This window comes from Heterodontus francisci, chromosome 7, assembly GCF_036365525.1.
Source record: "Heterodontus francisci isolate sHetFra1 chromosome 7, sHetFra1.hap1, whole genome shotgun sequence".
NCBI lineage: Eukaryota > Metazoa > Chordata > Chondrichthyes > Heterodontiformes > Heterodontidae > Heterodontus > Heterodontus francisci.
The window spans coordinates 42,844,538-42,865,580 of NC_090377.1; the positions used below are offsets into that span (position 1 = coordinate 42,844,538).

A 21,043-nucleotide genomic window follows, 5' to 3' on the forward strand; every position below is an offset into this window, starting at 1 on the left:
GGGACCAAAGGTATGGTTGCTGAATTTTCTGATGACACAAAGATAGGTAGGAAAGTAAGTTATGAAGAGGACATGAAGATGTTACAAAGGAATATAGATAGGTTAAGTGAGTGGGCAAAGATCTGGCAAGTGAAGCATAATGTTGGAAAATGTGAAATTGTCCATTTTGGCAGGAAGAATAAAAAAGCATATTATCTAAATGGTGAGAGATTGCAGAATTCTGAGATGCAGAGGGAACTGGGTGTCCTGGTACATGAATCGCAAAAGGTTAATATGCAGGTACAGCAAGTAATTAGGAAAGCTAATTTCAAGGGGACTGGAATACAAACAAAGGGAGGTTATGCTTCAGTTATACAGGGCATTGGTCAGACCACATCTGGAGTACTGTGTATAGTACCGGTCTCCTTATTTAAGGATGTAAATGTGTTGGAAGCAGTTCAGAGAAGGTTTACTAGACTAAAACCTGGAATGGGCGAGCTGTCTTTTGAGGAAAGGTTGGACAGGCTAGGCTTGTATCCACTGAAGTTCAGAAGAGTAAGAGGTGACTTGGAAACATATAAGATCCTGAGGGGTCTTGACAAGGTGGATGTGGAAAGGATAATTCCCCTTGTGAGAGAATCTAGAACTAGGGGTCACTGTTTAAAAATAAGGGGTTGCCAATTTAAGACAGAGATGAAGAGAAAATCTTTCTCTCAGAGGATCTCGAGTCTTTGGAACTCTCTTCCTCAAAAGGCAGTGGAAGCAGAGTCTTTGAATATTTTTAAGGCAGAGGTAGATAGAATCTTGATAAGCAAGGGGGTGAAAGGTTATCGGGGGTAGGCAGGAATGTGAGGTTACAATCATATCAGCCATGGTCTTGTTGAACGGCGAACAGGCTCGAGGGGCCGGGTAGCCTACTCATGCTCCTAATTCGTATGTTCTATGCTCAAGTGCGGGTTTAACAATTCATTAGAGAGATGCATAGGCGGATTGAGGCTTGCAATCTATTCATTCTCTGGTTATTTTCGGCAGACTTCTCGAAACCTTCTTGCACACCCCTAGTTGAGAATCCCTATCCTATCCCACACCATATCTTCATCACTCATCACCCTATGATCTCTGACCTGGCAGTTCCCTAACACCTTCAATTTATCTTATCTTTCTAAATCCTGCCTACCCACTCATCAGCTCAAATACATGCACTCTAGAAGATTTAGAGACAGCAGTCAGCACAACTGATGAGTCATGAGAGAGTAAGGGAAGGAAGGTAAAGGAATTGGAAGCCCTCTACTTGAAATTAAGATCACCTCCCACCCCAGCTATTTAGGTCAGTGAAAAGACCTCTATGGTGTAGCTTTTAAGAGAAGGATGCTGTTTGATCGAAACAAGGAGTGAATGAAACAGTCCCATTTTGCAGCTGAATTTTTTTTTATTCAAAAAGCAAAAAAAAAAATGTTTCTCTCCAGAAGCAGTTTGTCTCTCAGACAGAAAACATAACATGGCAGTTCTGGAAACTATAGCACCAGTTTTGTTTGGAATTGTTTGTCCCTGAACTGTATCTGGTACTGGAGCACAAAATCAGAGTGCAAAGGTTTCTGACATTCACTTGCATGCAATTTATAATGCTTCACCCTCTTCAGATGCAGTCATGTGTAACCACCTGAAAAGCTATACAGCTGCAGTGATAGGTGTTAAATGGGCCAAAGGAATAGCATCCACTTTTCCTGGGCACTGCATGTATTTTTCAGGCACTAAAAGAGAAATGTCACTTCTATAAAAGCAAAATATTACAGATGCTGGAAATCTGAAATAAAAACAAAGTGCTGGAAATACTCAGCAGGTCAGGTAATATCTGTGGAGACAGAAGAAGAGTTAACGTTTCAGGTCAGTGACCTTTCATCAGAACTAGCCAAGGTTAGAAAAGAATTAGGTTTTAAGTAAGTGAAGGGGGTAGGAGGGGATGGTGGGGAAGAGAACAAAAGAGGTGGTGTGTGATAGGGCAGAGGGCAAGAGAGATTAAATAACAAAGCTGTCCTGGGACAAAGGCAAAGGATGTGTTAATATTTGTGGTAAAAGACAAAGCATTAGTCCAGAGAGCGTGTTAATAGTGGAGTAATGAGCAGCTCTGTCTACATGAAAAACAGGCACATGGTTAAAAAATAAAATAAAACAAAAAATATTTTAAAAAGGCCAGTCATGCTCTGAAATATTGAACTCAATGTTCAGTCCGCAAGGCTGTAGGAATGCCTAATCGAAAGATCATGTGCTGCTCCTTGAGCTTGCGTTGATGTTCACTGGAGCAGGCCAAAGACAGAACTGTTGGCATGAGAGCGGGGGTGGGGGCGTGGAGTGTTGAAATGGCAAGTGACCGGAGGCTCATGGTCATGCTTTCGGACTGAGCCTAGCTATGCCTGTCTTTTTGTGGGATATGTTGAACATTCCTTGTTCCAGTCCTATTCAGGCCCTCTCCTTCACCTCTTTTTCTGTTACATTGTTGACTGTATCGGTGCCACTTCCTGCTCTTGCCCCGAACCGGAAAACTTCAACTTTTGCTTCCAATTTCCACCCTTCTCTCACCTTTACATGGTCTATTTCCAACAGTTCCCTTCCTCAACCTCTCTGTCTCCATCTCTGGGGATCGGCTGTCTACTAATATTCATTATAAGCCCACTGACTTCCACATCTACCTTGACTACACTTCCTCACACCCTGTTTCCTGTAAGGACTCCATTCTCCCAGTTTCTCTGTCTCTGATGCATCTGTTCTGATGATGCAACCTTCCACAACAGCGCTTCTGACATGTCTTCCTTTTCCCTAACCAAGGATTCCCCCCCCCCTCTGCGGGCCCTCAACCGTCCAACCCATTTCCCGCACTTCTGTCCTCACCACCTTCCCCTCCCTCCCAGAACCACGATAGGATTCCCCTTGTCCTCACTTTCCATCCCACCAGCCTCCACATCCAAAGGATCATCCTCCACCATTTCCTCTAGTGATGCCACCACCAAACACATCTTCCCTTTCCCTCCTGTCAGCATTCCAAAGACACCCTGGTCCACTCCTCCATCACCCCCCGATACCTCGTCCCCTTCCCACAGCACCTTCCCATGCAATCGCAGGAGGTGTAATACCTGCCCTTTTACCGCCTTTCTCCTCTCCATCCAAGGCTCCAAACACTCCTTCCAGGTGAAGCAGCGATCTACTTGTATTTCCTTCAATTTAGTATACTGTATTTGCTGCTCGCAATGTGGTCACCTCCACATTGGACCAAACGCCGATTTGGTGACCGCTTTGCAGAAGTTCGAAAGCATGACCCCGAGCTTCCGGTCGCTTGCCATTTCAACACCCCATCCACCACCACCGAACCGGAAAACTTCAACTTTTGCTTCCAATTTCCCCGCGCACCCCCACCCCCACCCCCCCACAACATTTGTGTATTTGGCCTGCTCCAGTTACCATAATAAAAAACATAACATTTTTAACACTTCTGAAAATGCTGCCTGACCTGCTGAGTATTTCCAGCACTCTCCAAATCCAGTTTTGGGTGCACTACTTTAGGAAAGATCTCAAGGCCATAATGAGGGCACAGAAAAGATCTAGCATGATGACGCCAGGACAAAAAGCTTTATTTGAGAGACTAGAGAATCTGAGGCACTTCTTACTAGAAAAGAGATTAACAGAATTTTCAGAGGTGTTCAAAATGTTGTTTTTTAATTATGGTAACATTTGTTATCGTAAATAGGTCAAAGCTAATTCTATCAGTAAGTTCCTAACCAAAAGATATTTAAAATTATACAAAAGCAAAAATGCAGAAGGTTGTTGGCATGTGCAACAGAAACAGTAGAAGCAGAATCCATACAGCTTTTAGAAGGGAAGTAGAAGGTGGTAAAAGGAAATGGGGAAAGGCTGGGGCATGGGACTAAAAGGAATTTCATTTTCAGTACTGCGCAAACAGCCCACAAGCTGCCCCATTTAAAATAATGCATATTGAGATTAACAGGCCGCGCGTACAACAAATAATTAATTAGAGGGAACATCAATTCCAACTAAATTCAGTAAACTATATTCCCAGAAGCTAATTAAATGTATTTCTAAAAAATACTTACAATCTTCGATTTAAAAATATCCAGTAGACCAGACAGATGATTATACTGGTTTGGCACCTTCCGAAGATGAACCATTTCAAAATCTGTCCGAACACCAGGGCCTTCACATGCACCCACGTACATCTTTCTCAGCTTTTGCTGGATTTGCACAAACAAGGTCACCTGACTAATTTAAAATACACAAATACATGATTTATTAACCTCTACAATGCTCCACAGACAAATTACATCTAGTCACCACTTCTAGAATAAATCAATATTTTATAATGAAACATTCGCTAAAAATATTTCAGTTTCTTCTTTTCTAGCTTAGTATCCCAGATTTTGCAGGGGTTTTGACAGCAAACTGTCAGCATTCGCCATCATTATCCCACTGAAACTGACCGCAATTTAGGATTTAGCGCAAACGCAGATTAACACGTAAATCTTGAAGTTGTGTTGTGTCATCCATTGCTCCACCACAGGTTGCGCTGTGGCCCGCCGCCCCCATCTTGAGCCAGCAATCACTGAAATCAGCTGATGTGGCGAGAACTTCCCCTTTTCTGCTCTCACATTGCTGTAGAAACCCCATACAAAGGTATACCTTGTTCAATCAGGTGTAACTGGATTTTTAACAGTGATTAAGTGAGGAGGCGGGGCGTAATAGTACTGTCACTAGACTAGTAAACCAGAGCCCCAGTCTAATGCTCTGGAAACATGGATTTGAATCCCACCACGGCAGAAGGTGGAATCTGAATTCAATTAATAAAATTCTGGAATTAAAAAGCTAGTCTAGTGGTGATCATGGAAATCAGACATCCTTACCTGGTCTGGCCTAATGTGACTCCACCCACAGCAATGTGGTTGACTCTTAATGCTCTCTGAATTGGCCTAGTAAGCCACTCAGCTGTATCAAACCACCTCCAAGTGTAAGAAAAGGAATGAAACCAGACGGACCACCCAGCATTGACCTAGGCACCGGAAACGACAACGACAAACCCAGCACTGTCAACCCTACAAAGTCCTCCTTACAGGGGGCTTGTGTTAAAATTGGGAGAACTGTCCCACAGACTAGTCAAGCAACAGCATGACATAGTCACGGAATCATACCTTGCAAACAATGTCCCAGACACCACCATCACTATCCCTGGGTATGTCCTGTCCCAGGGCAGGACAGACCCACCAAAGCTGGCAGCACAGTGGTATATAGTTGGGAGGGAGATGCCCTGGAAGTCCTCAACACTGACTCTGGACCCCATGAAATCTCATGACATCAGGTCAAACATGGGCAAGGAAACCTCCTACTGATTACCACCAACCACCATGCCACCCCCTCAGCTGATGAATCAGTGCTTCACTATGTTGAACACCAACTGGAAGAAGCACTGAGGGCAGCAAGGACACAAAAAGTACTCTGGGTGGAGGACTTCAATGTCCGTCACCAAGAGTGGCTTGGTAGCATCACTACTGACCGTGCTGGCCAACTCCTAAAGGACACAGCTGCTAGACTGGGTCTGCGGCCGGTGGTGAGGGAACCAATAAGAGGGAAAAACCTACTTGACCTCGTCCTCAGCAATCTATCTGTCGCAGATGCATCAGTCCATGTCAGTATTGGTAGGAGTGACCACAGCACAGTCTTTGTGGAGACATCGTGTTGTGTGGCATTATCAAAGTGCCAAATGGGACAGATTTCGAACAGATCCAGCAACTCAAAACTGAGCATCCATGAGGCGCTGTGGGCCATCAGCAGCAGCAGAATTGTATTCAACCACAATCTGTAACCTCATGGCCTGGCATATCCCTCACTCTACGATTACCATCAAGCAGGGGGACCAACCTTGGTTCAATAAAGAGTACAGGAAGGCATGCCAGGAACAGCACCAGGCATACCTAAAAATGAGGTGTCAGCCTGTTTAAGCGACAACACAGGACTACTTGCATGCCAACAGCGGAAGCAGCATGCAACAGACAGGGCTAAGCGATCCCACAACCAACAAATCAGATCTAAGCTCTGCAGTCCTGCCACATCCAGTCGTGAATGGTGATGGACAACTAAACAACTGACAGGAAGAGGAGGCTCCACAAACATTGCCGTCCTCAACAATGGGGCAGCCAGAACATCAGCGCAAAAGACAAGGCTGAAGCATTTGCATCCATCTTCAGGCAGAAGCGCCAAGTGGACGATCCACCTCGGCCTCCTCCTGAGGTCCCCAGCATCACAGATGCCAGTCTTCAGCCAATCCGATTCACTCCACATGATATCAAGAAACGGCTGAAGGCACAGAATACTGCAAAGGGTATGGGCCCTGACAACATTCCAGCAAAAGGACTGGAAACTTGTGCTCCAAAACTAGCCACGCCCCTACTCAAGCTATTCCAGTAGAGCTACAACATTGGCATCTGCCCTGCAAAGTGGAAAATTGCCCAGGCACGTCCTGTACACAAAAAGCAGGACAAATCCGACCCGGCCAATTACTGCCCTATCTGTCTACTCCCAATCATCAGCAAAGTGATGGAAGGGGTTGTCGACGGTGCTATCAAGCGGCACTTGCTCAGTAATAACCTGCTTACTAACACTCAGTTTGGGTTCCGCCAGGGCCACTCAGCTCCTGACCTCATTGCAGCCTTGATTCAAACACGGACAAAAGAGCTGAACTCCAGAGGTGAGGTGAGAGTGACTGTCCTTGACATGAAGGCCGCATTTGACCAAGTATGGCATCAAGGAGCCCTAGCAAAACTGGAGTCAATGGGAATCAGGGGGAAAACTCTCCTCTGGTTGGAGTCGTACCTAGCACAAAGGAAGATGGTTGTGGTTGTTGGAGGTCAATCATCTCAGTCCCAGGACAGTACTGCAGAAGTTCCTTAGGGTAGTGTCTTAGGCCCAACCATCTTCAGCTGCTTCATCAATGACCTTCCCTCCATCATAAGGTCAGTAGTGGGGATGTTCGCTGATGACTGCACAATGTTCTGCACCATTTGTGACTCCTCAGATACTGAAGCAGCCAGTGTCCATATTCAGCAAGACCTGGACAATATCCATGCTTGGGCTGATAAGTGGTAAGCAACATTCAAACCACACAAGTGCCAGACAAGAACCATCTCAAACAAGAGAGAATCTAACCAACTCCCAGTGACGTTCAATGGCATTACCATCGCTGAATTCCCCCACTTATCAACATCCTGGGGGAGGTCACCATAGACCAGAAACTAAACTGGACCAGCCACAAAAACAGTGTGGCTAAAAGAGCAGGTCGGAGGAATTCTGTGGCCAGTAATTCACCTCCTGACTCCCCAAAGCCTGTCCACCATCTACAAGGCACAAGTCAGGAGTGTGATGGAATACTCTCCACTTGCCTGGATGGGTGCAGCTTCAACAACATTCAACACCATCCAAGACAAAGCAGCCCACTTGACTGGCACCTCATTCACCATCTTCAACATTCACTCCCTCCACCACTGACACACAGTGGCAGCATTGCGTACTATCTACAGGATACACTGCAGCAACTCTGCAAGGCTCCTTCGACAGCACCTTCCAAACCCGCGATCTCTACCACCTAGAAGGGCAAGGGCAGCAGATGCACGGGAACACCACCCCCTGTAAATTCCCCTCCAAGTCACACACCGTCCTGACTTGGAACTATATCGTCGTTCCTTCATTGTTGCTGGGTCAAAATCCTGGAACTCCCTTCCTAACAGCAATGTGGGTTTACCTATCCCACATGGAGTGCAGCGGTTCAAGAAGGCAGCTCACCACCATCTTCTTAATTAGGGATGTGCAATAAATGCTGGCCTAGTCAGCGACATCCACATCCCATGAACGAATAAAAAAAAAAATCTGAGTAATAGCTATTGCTGAGCAACAGATGTGTTGTGTTGCTAAAGGTCAGCATTATTAATTACCAAATTTTTTTAAAGACTAAAGTTTTAAACATTTTTTTTTAAAGTCTTTTCGTGATATTTTAGCTTCTACCTTCACCCCATGCCTATGTCCCAATCTTTACTTTGTTCTCTGCAAATTTTTTTTAAAAGTGATTTGATTTTAGTGCTTTTGAACTCATGGTTGGCTGTCTGTGAGAATTCTTAAATATAATTTGCTGCTTGGACAGCTTGATGACATCATTGCAAAGCCAAGCTGGGAATCCCCATTAAAGAACACTAAAATTCAGTGCACAGCAAGAGGAGGTAAATTTCTCACTACAGAGATTTCTAGATCTCTCAGTGAGGTTTTCTACAAGGTCAGCAGCGAGTGTCCTTGCTTCGCAGCTGACTCCAAAATCCAGACCACTAAACACCCGGGCCCGGAGTTTCCGGTCAGCGATGAAGCAGGTGGGACTGCAACTCATTGTAGCATTCTTTACTGGGCATTCCCAGTGTGTGGAACTGGAATGATGTCATCAAGCTGTCCATGTAGCAAATCACATTCCGAAACATATAAAATTATGAAGGGAATAGATAAGATACAAGTAGAGAGGATGTTTCCACTGGCAGGAGAAGCTAGGACAAGAGGGCATAGCCTCAAGATTAGAGTAGCAGATTTAGGACTGAATTAAGAAGGAACTTCTTCACCCAGAGGGTTGTTAATCTATGGAATTCCTTGCCCAGTGAAGTAGTTGACGCTTCTTCAGTAAACGTTTTTAAAGCTAAGCTATTTTGAACAATAAAAGAATTAAGGGATACGGTGAGAGCGCGGGTAAGTGGATCTGAGTCCACGAAAAGATCAGCCATGATCTTATTGAATGGCGGAGCAGGCTCGAGGGGCCGGACGGCCTACTCCTGCTCCTAGTTCTTATGATCTTATCCCTGATTAATCCATGCCTTTCTAAGTGGCAGTTTATCCTGTCCCTCATAATTGATTCTAATAATGTACCCACCACCAAGGTCAGACTGACTGGCCTATCCTTCACACCCTTTTTAAACAATGGTGAGACGTTCGCAGACCTCCAATCATTTGGTACCTCGCCTGTATCTAGTGAGGATTTGAAGATGATCCTCAGCGCATCTGCTATTTCCTCCCTGGCTTCCTTTAACAGCCTGAGATACAATCCATTCAGCCATGGTGATTTTTCCACTTTCATGGATGTCAGACCGTCTAACGTTATTCTTATCGTATCTAATATTTCACATTCCTCTTTAACTACAATGTCTGCATTAAGAGCAGCGCAGTGATAGCACCGCAGCCTCACAGCTCCAGCGACCCAGGTTCAATTCTGGGTACTGCCTGTGCGGAGTTTGCAAGTTCTCCCTGTGACTGCGTGGGTTTCCGCCGGGTGCTCCGGTTTCCTCCCACAGCCAAAGACTTGCAGGTTGATAGGTAAATTGGCCATTATAAATTGTCCCTAGTATAGGCAGGTGGTAGGGGAATTGTGGGGATGTGGTTGGAATATGGGGTTAATGTAGGATTAGTATAAATGGGTGGTTGTTGGTCGGCACAGACTCGGTGGGCTGAAGGGCCTGTTTCAGTGCTGTATCTATAAATAGATGGTCTTACAAACAATGTCTTAGTGCTCTTTGAATTTTGGGCGGCACAGTGGCGCAGTGGTTAGCACCGCAGCCTCACAGCTCCAGGGACCCGGGTTCGATTCTGGGTACTGCCTGTGCGGAGTTTGCAAGTTCTCCCTGTGACAGCGTGGGTTTTCGCCAGGTGCTCCGGTTTCCTCCCACAGCCAAAGACTGACAGATTGATAGGTAAATTGGCCATTGTAAATTGCCCCTAGTGTAGGTAAGTGGTAGGGAATATGGGATTACTGGAGGGTTAGTATAAAAGGGTGGTTGTTGGTCGGCACAAACTCGGTGGACCGAAGGGCCTGCTTCAGTGCTATATCTCTAAAATAAAAAAAAAATAAAAACCCTCTCCTTTGTGAAGACGGAGACAAAAAGCTCATTAAGAACCACATCTTCTGCATCCACGCATAAGTTCTCTTGCACATCTCTGATAGGCCCTACCCTTTCCTTAGTTATCCTCTTGCTCTTAATGTACTGATAAAACATCTTTGGGTTTTCCTTGATTTTACCTGCCAATAATTTTTCATGTCCTCTCTTTGCTTTTCTAATTTCCTTTTTTACTTCGCCCCTGCATTTTCTATACTTCTCTAGGCTTTCTAAAGGATTACGATATTTGTAATCATCATAAGCTTTCTTTTTCTTCTTTAACTTACCCTGTAAGCTTCTAGATAACCAGGGGCATGCCTACACTGTACCTGTAGTATCTTACTTTTGAATGCCTCCCACGAGTTAGCCACTGATTTTCCTTCAAGTAGCTGTATCCAGTCCACTTTCGCCAGGTCACCTCTCAGTTTTGTAAAAGTTGCCTTCCCCCAATTTAACAACTTTGCTCCTATTTTATTTTTGTCCTTTCCCATGATTATGCTAAAACTATATTATGGTCACTATGGTGACCCTTCATCAACCTTCGCTGTTACTTCATCAAAAAGTTCAATTAGATTAGTCAAACATGATGTTCCTTTTACAAATCTGTGCTGACTCTCCTTATTAACTCAAACCTCTCCCAAGACGATGAATGATTTCAAAAGGAAATTGGATGGGCCCTTGAGGGTAATAAACTTGCAGGGCCATGGGGATAGAGCGGAGGAATGAGACCGATTGGATTGCTCTACAGGGAACCAGCAGGGACTCGAAGGGCTGATTGGCTGCTTTCAGTGCTGTTACAACTTTAAGTACCTGTTAATTTCGTTTTTCCTGATTATTGTTTCTAAGACTTTACCCACCATTGATAAACTGACTGGCCTGTAGTTACTAGGTATGTCCTTAAATCCTTTCTTGAACAAGGGTGTCACATTTGCCACTTTCCAATCCTGCAGCACCTCCCCTGTATCTAGGGAAGTTCTGAAGATTATGGCAAACCCATTCCCCATCACCACCCCCACTTCCTTTAGCAACCTGTGATGCAAGCCATTTATGCATTGCATGATGTAGAAGAACCATGATTTAGTTTAGTTTAGTTCAGAGATACAGCACTGAAACAGGCCCTTCGGCCCACCAAGTCTGTGCCGACCATCAACCACCCATTTATACTAATCCTACACTAATCCCATATTCCTACCACATCCCCACCTGTCCCTATATTTCCCTACCACCTACCTATACTAGGGGCAATTTATAATGGCCAATTTACCTACCTGTGCTCCAAGGTTGGAAGAAACTGCAGTACGCAGCTTATGACTGTTTACCAGGCTACTTAAATGAGGCGCTTTTTTTCCCCAGACAAATATCCCATAGTAAGGATATCCAAACTGTAGCCCATGTGCCACATGTGAGCTCTGAGTTCTGACAATATGAGCATCGATACTTTGCCAGCTGGTTTGTCCTGTTCAGATTTTATGGAAATTTGGCAAGGGCTATTTTCAGCGCTGTTGCCTTACTGATGGATATTTGTGAAATAAAAACACGAAGATCTGTTATCATCAATTTGAGATGTATGCAAACTGATGGGAACATGAAGGTTAGCTTTATGTGTCCTCTGAAGCTCCCCAATATACACAGCAGAGTCAAAAAGCTTGGAACACCACTGTACTAGAGCACGACACACCATATCAACCGGGCATACACATTCCATTTGTTTTGTAATGACTTAAGTTGACAATTTGATATGGTACAAGTATTTCCCAAGGTCTCTATAGTACTGTGAAATCATACTAAGGTTCCAGATATAGTAATGTTGCTTTTCCGAATGGAGATTTCGTCCAGCAAGATAACAAACAATTCAGGGGAACTGAGAAAATAAGAATTCAATTTGATTTAATCTTGTAGAATGCTTTCAAATCATCTCTGAAGGCCTGGTATTAACTGAACCATTTTGAAGGTGATATCCATAGTCCACTTATACAAGTCCAACTCCAGCTCCTCACAGACCGCGTTAGGGAACTGGAGCTGGATAAACTTCGGATCATTCAGGAGGCTGAGGGGGTGATAGAGAGCAGTTATAGGGAAGTAGTGACACCTAAGTTCCAGCTGGGTGACCATCAGGGGAGGGAAAGGGAATAGGCGCACAGTGCAGGGATCCCCTGTGACCGTTCCCCTCAATAATAAGTATACCGTTTTGGATACGGTTGGGGGGGGGGGGGGGGGAGACCTACCAGGGGAAAGTCACAGCGGCCAGGTCTCTGGCACTGAGCCTGGCTCTGTGGCTCAGAAGGGAAGGGGGGAGAATAGGAGAGCGATAGTGATAGGAGATTCAATGGTTACAGTAACAGACAGGAGATTCTGCGGTCGCGAACGAGACTCCCGGATGGTATGTTGCATCCCGGGTGCCAGGGTCAGGGATGTCTCGGATCGAGTCTACAGGATTCTTAAGGGGGAGGGGGAGCAGCTAGAAGTCGTGGTGCACATCAGTACCAATGACATAGCTAGGAAAAGGGATGAGGACCTGAAAAGTGAATATAGGGAGTTCGGTTGGAAGCTAAAAGGCAGGACGAGCAGAGTAGTAATCTCAGGATTGATACCGGTGCCACGTGCTAGTGAGGCTAGAAACAGAGAGCGAGTGCAGCTGAACACGTGGCGACAGAGCTGGTGTAGGAGGGAGGGCTTCAGATATGTGGATCATTGGGATATCTTCTGGGGAAGGTGGGACCTGTAGAAGAAGGACGGGTTGCATCTGAACTGGAGGGGCACCAATATCCTGGGTGGGAGGTTTGCTAGAGCTCTTCGGGAGGGTTTAAACTAGTTTGGCAGGGGGATGGGAACCGAAGCTACAGATCAGTGGATGGGGTAGCTGTTGAACAGGCAGATACAGAGTGCAGAGAGTCTGTGAGGAAGGTTAGACAGTTGACAGGGCAAAGCTGCAGCCAGTATGATGGGTTGAAGTGTGTCTAATTTAACGCCACAAGTGTCAGGAATAAGGATGATGAACTTAAAGCATGGATCAGTACTTGGAGCTACGATGTTGTGGCCATTACGGAGACTTGGATATCACAGGGGCAGGAATGGATGTTGGATGTTCCGGGGTTTAGATGTTTCAAAAGGAATAGGGAGGGAGGTAAAAGAGGTGGAGGAGTGGCATTGCTAATCAGGGGTAGTATCACAGCTGCAGAAAGGGAGGTCGTCGAGGAGGGTTTGTCTACTGAGTCAGTATGGGTGGAAGTCAGAAACAGGAAAGGAGCAGTCACTTTATTGGGAGTTTTCTATAGACCCCCCCCAATAGCAACAGAGACACGGAGGAACAGATTGGGAGGCAGATTTTGGAAAGGTGCAGAAGTAACAGGGTTGTTGTCATGGGTGACTTCAACTTCCCTAATATTGAATTGGAACCTCCTTAGTACAAATAGTTTGGATGGAGCAGATTTTGTCAGGTGTGTCCAGGAAGGTTTCTTGACTCAATATGTAGATCAGCTGACTAGAGGGGAGGCTATGTTGGACTTGGTGCTTGGCAACGAACCAGGCCAGGTAGCAGATCTCTCGGTGGGAGAGCATTTCGGTGATAGTGATCACAACTCCCTGACCTTTACTATAGTCATGGAGAGGGATAGGAGCAGACGGGATGGGAAAATATTTAATTGGGGGAGGGGGAATTACAATGCTATTAGGCAGAAACTGGGGAGCATAAATTGGGTACAGATGTTCTCAGGGAAATGCACGACAGAAATGTGGAGGTTGTTTGGGGAGCACTTGCTGCGACTGCTGGATAGGTTTGTCCCGATGAGGCAAGGAAGGGATGGTAGGGTGAAGGAACCTTGGATGACAAGAGATGTGGAACAGCTAGTCAAGAAGAAGAAGGAAGCTTACTTAAGGTTGAGGAAGCAAGGATCAGAAAGGGCTCTAGAGGGTTACAAGGTAGCCAGGAAGGAACTGAAGAATGGACTTAGGAGAGCTAGAAGGGGACATGAAAAAGTCTTGGTGGGTAGGATTAACGAAAATCCCAAGGCATTCTACACTTATGTGAGGAACAGAAGTGAGGGTGAGTGAGGGTAGGGCCGATCAGGGATAGTGGAGGGAAGTTGTGTCTGGAGTCGGAGGAGGTAGGGAAGGTCCTGAATGAATACTTTGCTTCAGTATTCACTCGTGAGAGGGACCTTGTCGTTTGTGAGGACAGCGTGAAACAGGCTGATATGCTCGTACAGGTTGATGTTAAGAAGGAGGATGTGCTGGAAATTTTGAAAGACATGAGGATAGATAAGTCCCCGGGGCCAGACGGGATATACCCAAGGATATTACGGGAAGCGAGGGAAGAGATTGCCGCGCCTTCGGCGATGATCTTTGCGTCCTCACTGTCCACTGGAGTAGTACCAGATGATTGAAGGGAGGCAAATATTATTCCCTTGTTCAAGAAAGGGAATAGGGATAACCCTGGGAATTACAGACCAGTCAGTCTTATGTCGGTGGTGGGCAAATTATTGGAGAGGATTCTGAGAGACAAGATTTATGATTATTTGGAAAAGCATAGTTTGATTAGAGATAGTCAGCATGGCTTTGTGAGGGGCAGGCCATGCCTCACAAGCCTTATGGAATTCTTTGAGGATGTGACAAAACACATTGATGAAGGAAGAGCAGTGGATGTGATGTATATGGATTTTAGCAAGGCGTTTGATAAGGTTCCCCATGGCAGGCTCATTCAGAAAGTAAGGAGGCATGGGATACAGGGAAATTTGGCTGTCTGGATACAGAATTGGCTGGCCCATAGAAGACAGAGGGTGGTAGTAGATGGAAAGTATTCAGCCTGGAGCTCGGTGACCACTGGTGTTCCGCAGGGATCTGTTCTGGGACCTCTGCTCTTTGTGATTTTTATAAATGACTTGGATGAGGAAGTGGAAGGCTGGGTTAGTAAGTTTGCCGATGACACAAAGGTTGCTGGAGTTGTGGATAGTGTGGAGGGCTGTTGTAGGTTGCAACGGGACATTGACAGGATGCAGAGCTGGGCTGAGAAGTGGCAGTTGGAGTTCAACCTGGAAAAGTGTGAAGTGATTCATTTTGGAAGGTCGAATTTGAATGCAGAATACAGGCTTAAAGACAGGATTCGTGGCAGTGTGGAGGAACAGAGGGATCTTGGGGTCCACGTCCATAGATCCCTCAAAGTTGCCACCCAAGTTGATAGGGTTGTTAAGAAGGCGTATGGGGTGTTGGCTTTTATTAACAGGGGGATTGAGTTTAAGAGCCGCGAGGTTATGCTGCAGCTCTATAAAGCCCTGGTTAGACCACACTTGGAATATTGTGTTCAGTTCTGGTCGCCTCATTATAGGAAGGATGTGGAAGCCTTAGAGAGGGTGCAGAGGAGATGTACCAGGATGCTGCCTGGACTGGAGGGCATGTCTTATGAAGAAAGGTTGAGGGAGCTAGGGCTTTTCTCATTGGAGCGAAGAAGGATGAGAGGTGACTTGATAGAGGTGTATAAGATGATGAGAGGCATAGATAGAGTGGATAGCCAGAGACTTTTTCCCAGGGCGGAAAGGGCTATCACCAGGGGGCATAATTTTAAGGTGATTGGAGGAAGGTTTCGGGGAGATGTCAGAGGTAGGTTCTTTACACAGAGAGTGGTGGGTGCGTGGAATGCACTGCCAGCGGTGGTAGTAGAAGCAGATACATTATGGACATTTAAGCGACTCTTGGATAGGTACATGGATGATAGTAGAATGAAGGGTATGTAGGTAGTTTGATCTTAGAGTAGGTTAAAGGGTCGGCACAACATCGTGGGCTGAAGGGTCTGTACTGTGCTGTACTGTTCTATGCATACGGATTGCTTTCTTTTATTAGCCGAGGTATAGAATACAAAAGCAGGGATGTGACATGAACTGTACAAAACGCCGGCTAAGCCACAGCTGGAGTATTGCGTACAGTTCTGGTCACCACATTAGAGAAAGGACATAATTGCTCTGGAAAGAGTACAGAGGATATTTACAAGAACGTTGCCAGGGCTTGAAAGTTGCAGTTTTGAGGAAAGATTGGATAGGCTAGGGTTGTTTTCCTTGGAACTGAGGAGGCTGAGGGGAGACTTAATTGAGGTGTACAAAATTATGAGGGGCCTATATAGAGTGGACAGGAAGGACCGGTTTCCCTTGGTGAGGAGGTCAGTTACCAGGGGACACAGATTTAAGGTGATTGTTAGAAGGATTAGAGGGGACATGAGGAAAAACCTTTTCACCCAGAGGGTGGTGGGTGTCTCGAATTCGCTGCCAGGAACGGTAGTGGAGGTAGAAACCCTCAACACTTTTAAACTGGACATGTACCTGAAGTGCTGCAACCTGCAAGGGTATGGACCAGGTGCTGGGAGGTGGGATTAGATTGGGCAGCTAGTTTTCTCAGCTGGCATGGATAAGATGGGCTGAATGGCCTCCATTTGTGCTGTAATTGTTCTATGGTTCTAAGTGTCCAATGTATGTGATGAGGGTAACCTGGCTGTAAAACTTAAATCTGTTTATTGCCCTGTTGTAAAAACTCAAGCAACTTGCTCAAACTGAAGGAACCCACAGCCGAAACTTGCAGTCTTGATCAGAAAACAACTTGATGCACAACTGTATGCAGAGAGAAGTAGAATTACTATTATTTTTCCTTCCCAAGGTCAGATTTCTAAAATGTGCATACTGAATAAAGGCAAACCTGTCTTTCAATTTTGTAAAGTAACACAATGTCATGTGTCCCCACCCCACAAATGGCTTATCTCTTTTTACATTCTAAGAAATATTTAACTGCAATAGCCTTAAAATCAATTAATTTACAAAAATTACTGCAATAAAAGACAAAAAAAATACTTAGCAAGTGATTGTGCTTTGCTTTTTCCAATCAAAAGCAGCGAACTTCCAGATGTAACTCCACTTGGCTTGAAGAAAAACATCTTAAACATCTATCCATACCAGTTTATGAAAATCAGAATGCTACCATTTCTCCGTACATATATGTCATTGATCAACCCTTTTTAAAACAAACACAGAAAACACCTCCATCTAGTGGCTACATGACTTTTAAAAGCTTTGCATCTGGCACTTGTTTGTAGCGTGTGAGAAAGTAGCACATTTGTAGGCTGCAAGGCATATGCATTACTCCAATTTCAGGTGAAGCAAATTTTCCACTGATGACAAACCAACTAGATCAAAGACACCCTCATTACTATTAATTCATGAGGAAGAAATCAATTATGTTGAATTCCACTTAAAATAAAATTCTAAATCTATTCAAAAGCCATACTGGTTCCCCACCCACTCCATTATATACACCTCCTAAAAAGAAACATAAGACACACAAACAAAAAATAATTCAGGCAGGGAGGGACATCTAGCAAAAAACACCAAGATATTTGAAAATCAGAACAGTAAAACAGCTCTTTTACCCTACTGATGATGTGTTGTTGCAATAGTAATCCTGCTCAGTACGAGAGGAACTGCAGGTTCAGACATTTGGTGTATGTGCTTGGCTGAGGAGCCAATGGTGCGAAGCTACCATCTGTGGGATTATGACTGAACGCCTCCAAGTCAGAATCCCCCCTAAACGTAACAATACCCGCGCACCGCAGATCACTGGTTGGCCTGGGATAGCCAACTCCGGTCGGTGAGTAGTGCCGCTCGATTCAGGGCTGGAGTGCAGCCAGATGGGCGCCGCCTCTCTCCTGTTAACGCACAGCATGTTCGTGGGGAACCTGGTGCTAAATTATTCGTAGATGACCTGATTCTGGCTCAGAGTTTCGTACGTAGCAGAGCAGCTATCTCGTTGTGATCGATTGAAAGTCATCCCTCGAGCCAAAAAAAAACAAATGTGAGGTAATGCATTTTGGAAGGTCTAATGCAGGTGGGAAGTATACAGTAAATGGCAGAACCCTTAGGAGTATTGACAGGCAGAGAGATCTGGGCGTACAGGTCCACAGGTCACTGAAAGTGGCAACGCAGGTTGATAAGGTAGTCAAGAAGGCATACGACATGCTTGCCTTCATCGGTCGGGACATAGAGTATAAAAATTGGCAAGTCATGCTGCAGCTGTACAGAACTTTAGTTAGGCCACACTTAGAATATTGCGTGCAATTCTGGTCGCCACACTACCAGAAGGACGTGGAGGCTTTGGAGAGGGTACAGAAGAGGTTTACCAGGATGTTGCCTGGTCTGGAGGGCATTAGCTATGAGGAGAGGTTGGATAAACTCGGATTGTTTTCACTGGAACAACAGAGGTGGAGGGGTGACATGATAGAGGTTTACAAAGTTATGAGCGGCATGGACAGAGTGGATAGTCAGAAGCTTTTTCCCAGGGTGGAAGAGTCAGTTACTAGGGGACATAGGCTTACGGTGAGAGGGGCAAAATTTAGAGGGGATGTGCGAAGCAAGATCTTTACACAGAAGGTGGTGAGTGCCTGGAACTTTCTGCTGGGGGAGGTGGTGGAAGCAGGTACGATAGCGACGTTTAAGAGGCATCTTGACAAATACATGAATAGGATGGGAATAGAGGGATACGGTCCCCGGAAGTGCAGAAGGTTTTAGTTTAGGCAGGCATCAAGATCGGCGCAGGCTTGGAGGGCCGAATGGTCTGTTCCTGTGCTGTACTGTTCTTTGTTCTCTTACCTTAGACTTGCCTTCTGCTCCGTTATTTTTGAACTGGCCTTTGGGTGCTAATATGAGGGGCCTCAGACTTGCCTTCTGCTGTTATTTTTCAACTGGCCTTTGGGTGCTGATATGTTTAAAGCTACTTTGTATGCGCAACTTTTCCGATATATGCCATACACACTTCACTGCTGTGTGCAAGCATGATGTATGCCCCTCAGTGACACACTGACAATTAAAAGTAAACACAATTCCTTTTGGGTTTTATCTTTTGAGTACTTGAGTGTGTTCTGAAGACAACAGTTTGGTGTTTTAGGTCCCTAAATTAAAGTATTTATGACTTTGGTTCAGGAAACCCAGCACCATGAATCCAACCAAGATGGCTTCTGCTTTGTCCTCATACTGTGTGCTTTCAGCTTCTGCCTTCTGAAATACTATAATTCACCTACCATATGGAAAGCTTGCAAACTCCCATTTGTATACAGTTGTGATCAAATTCAAAATTGACATGTGGTAATCTAAAAGAGGTCTTTTGCATTGCCACTTACAAAAAGTGTTGAAATAATGTCTCAGATGTTAACATTCATCAAACTAAATTTCAGCCTAATTTCTTGTGCGTGCTCAGTGGACAAGCGGACAGAAAGGGAATCTTTCCTGGAAAAGTATAAAAGAGCCACAAATAGGTTGGAAAAGCATTGGTGACCACAGAGAAGAAATCATTTAAAGCACTTTCCGTGAAGTTTCACAAATATACTCAAACTACAAGATGCTGTTATTTCAAAGTGGCTCACTTTGGTATGATGATGTGAAGGCAGAGATCCACAACTCTGCAGAGCTAAGCATTATAACTTGGTAAATTTAATGATTGAATTACATTACTCACTAAAGTTTATTTATTTTTATTCTTTTTTGTGCGACGCGGGCAGCGCTGGCTAGACCAGCATTTATTGCCCATCCCTAACTGTCCTTTAACTGATAGGCTTGCTAGGCCATTACAAACATACGAATTAGGAGCAGGAGTAGGCCACTCAGCCCTTCGAGCCTGCTCCGCCATTCAATACGTCATGACTGAACTGATTACTCCACATTTCCACCTACCCCCAATAACCTTTCATCCCCTTGCTTATCAAGAATCTATCTATCTATCTCTGCCTTAAAAATATTCAAAGACTCTGCTTCCATCGCCTTTTGAGGAAGAGAATTCCAAAGACTCACGACCCTCAGAGAAAAGATTTCTCATCATCTGTCTTAAATGGGCGACCCCTTATTTTTAAACAGTGACCCCTAGTTCTAGATTCTCCAAAGTGAAACATCCTTTCCACATCTACCGTGTCAAGACCCCTCAAGAGGGCATTTTAAGAGTCAACCACATTGCTGTGGGTCTGGAGTCACATGTAGGCCAGACCAGGTAAGGACAGCAGATTTCCTTCCCTCAAGGACATTAGTGGACCAGATGGGTTTTACAACAATCGACAACGGTCATCATTAGACTAGCTTTTTCTTACATTTCAGATATATTAATTGAATTCAAATTTCACCATCTGCCATGGAGGGATTCAAACCCATGTCCTCAGAGCACTAGCCTGGGCTTTGGATTACTAATCTAGTGGCATTACCACTACACCACCAACTCCCAACAACATATTAGAATATATTGTCCACATTTCTTATTTTATTTGCCATATTTATTAACTTTCTGTCTGCATTTAATAACTTACTAAATTGTTGAAAATAGAGACATGTTGTCGAAGCTATTCATCTTGCACTCAGCAGGGCAATACGCAAGAATAACCAACGTAAGAGAAAACAACAAATTATACTGCAGGAGAAGAAAGCACTGATTGGTTGGGCAAGTGAACTCTGATTGGTCGAGGCGTTGCCATGGAGAATGCACCAGTTTACAGTGACTGACAGTTAACTGCCAAGCTTTGTTTGAAATTTAAACAAGACAGCTTGACACTGATTGGTCAAGGCAACAGAAAAGAAAAATTCACTAAAGCAAAAATAAAGCTGCAAATATTTTTCCCAATAGAAAACTAACACTATTTTAAACATGTAAATAAGGGGAGCATGGAGTTAAAGCATCAATGCAAGGCATGACAAGTAGTTCGGATTTGAAATGCTTTCCCTGATAGGGTGGTGCATACTGATACAGTAATCACCTTAAAAGTGAATTGGATAAATACTTGAAGGAGAAGAAATTGTAGGAATATGGGAAAAGAGCGGGGGAATACTAGACTTTTTTTTAAAGAATTGGTGCAGATGGGCCAAATAGCAAAAGAGTGGAGGAATGGGACTAACTAGATTATTTTTTGAAAGAGCCAGTACACACTTGATGGGCCAAATGGCTGCCTTCTGCAGTATGCTATTCTAAATGCTCGTTCAATTCCACACTATGCTGAATTGCAATTCAAACTCATAATTAACATAGGCAAAACCCTACAGGCACTATATGAATATGAGACACTAGTAGAGGAACAAAAAATTAAGTACCGGTGAGGGGGTAAGAATATA

General features: G+C 44.7%; 1 protein-coding gene across 2 annotated transcripts in view; it reads right to left on the reverse strand.

The window, feature by feature from the left end:
• The window catches only part of rab3gap1 (RAB3 GTPase activating protein subunit 1), a 118,384-nt gene that overhangs the window by 71,527 nt on the left and 25,814 nt on the right, over window positions 1-21,043 (reverse strand). For both annotated transcript variants that reach the window (XM_068035073.1, XM_068035074.1), the window contains exon 8: window positions 4,083-4,248. In XM_068035073.1, coding sequence (XP_067891174.1) covers window positions 4,083-4,248 — 166 coding nt within the window. The remainder of the gene's footprint in view (window positions 1-4,082; window positions 4,249-21,043) is intronic.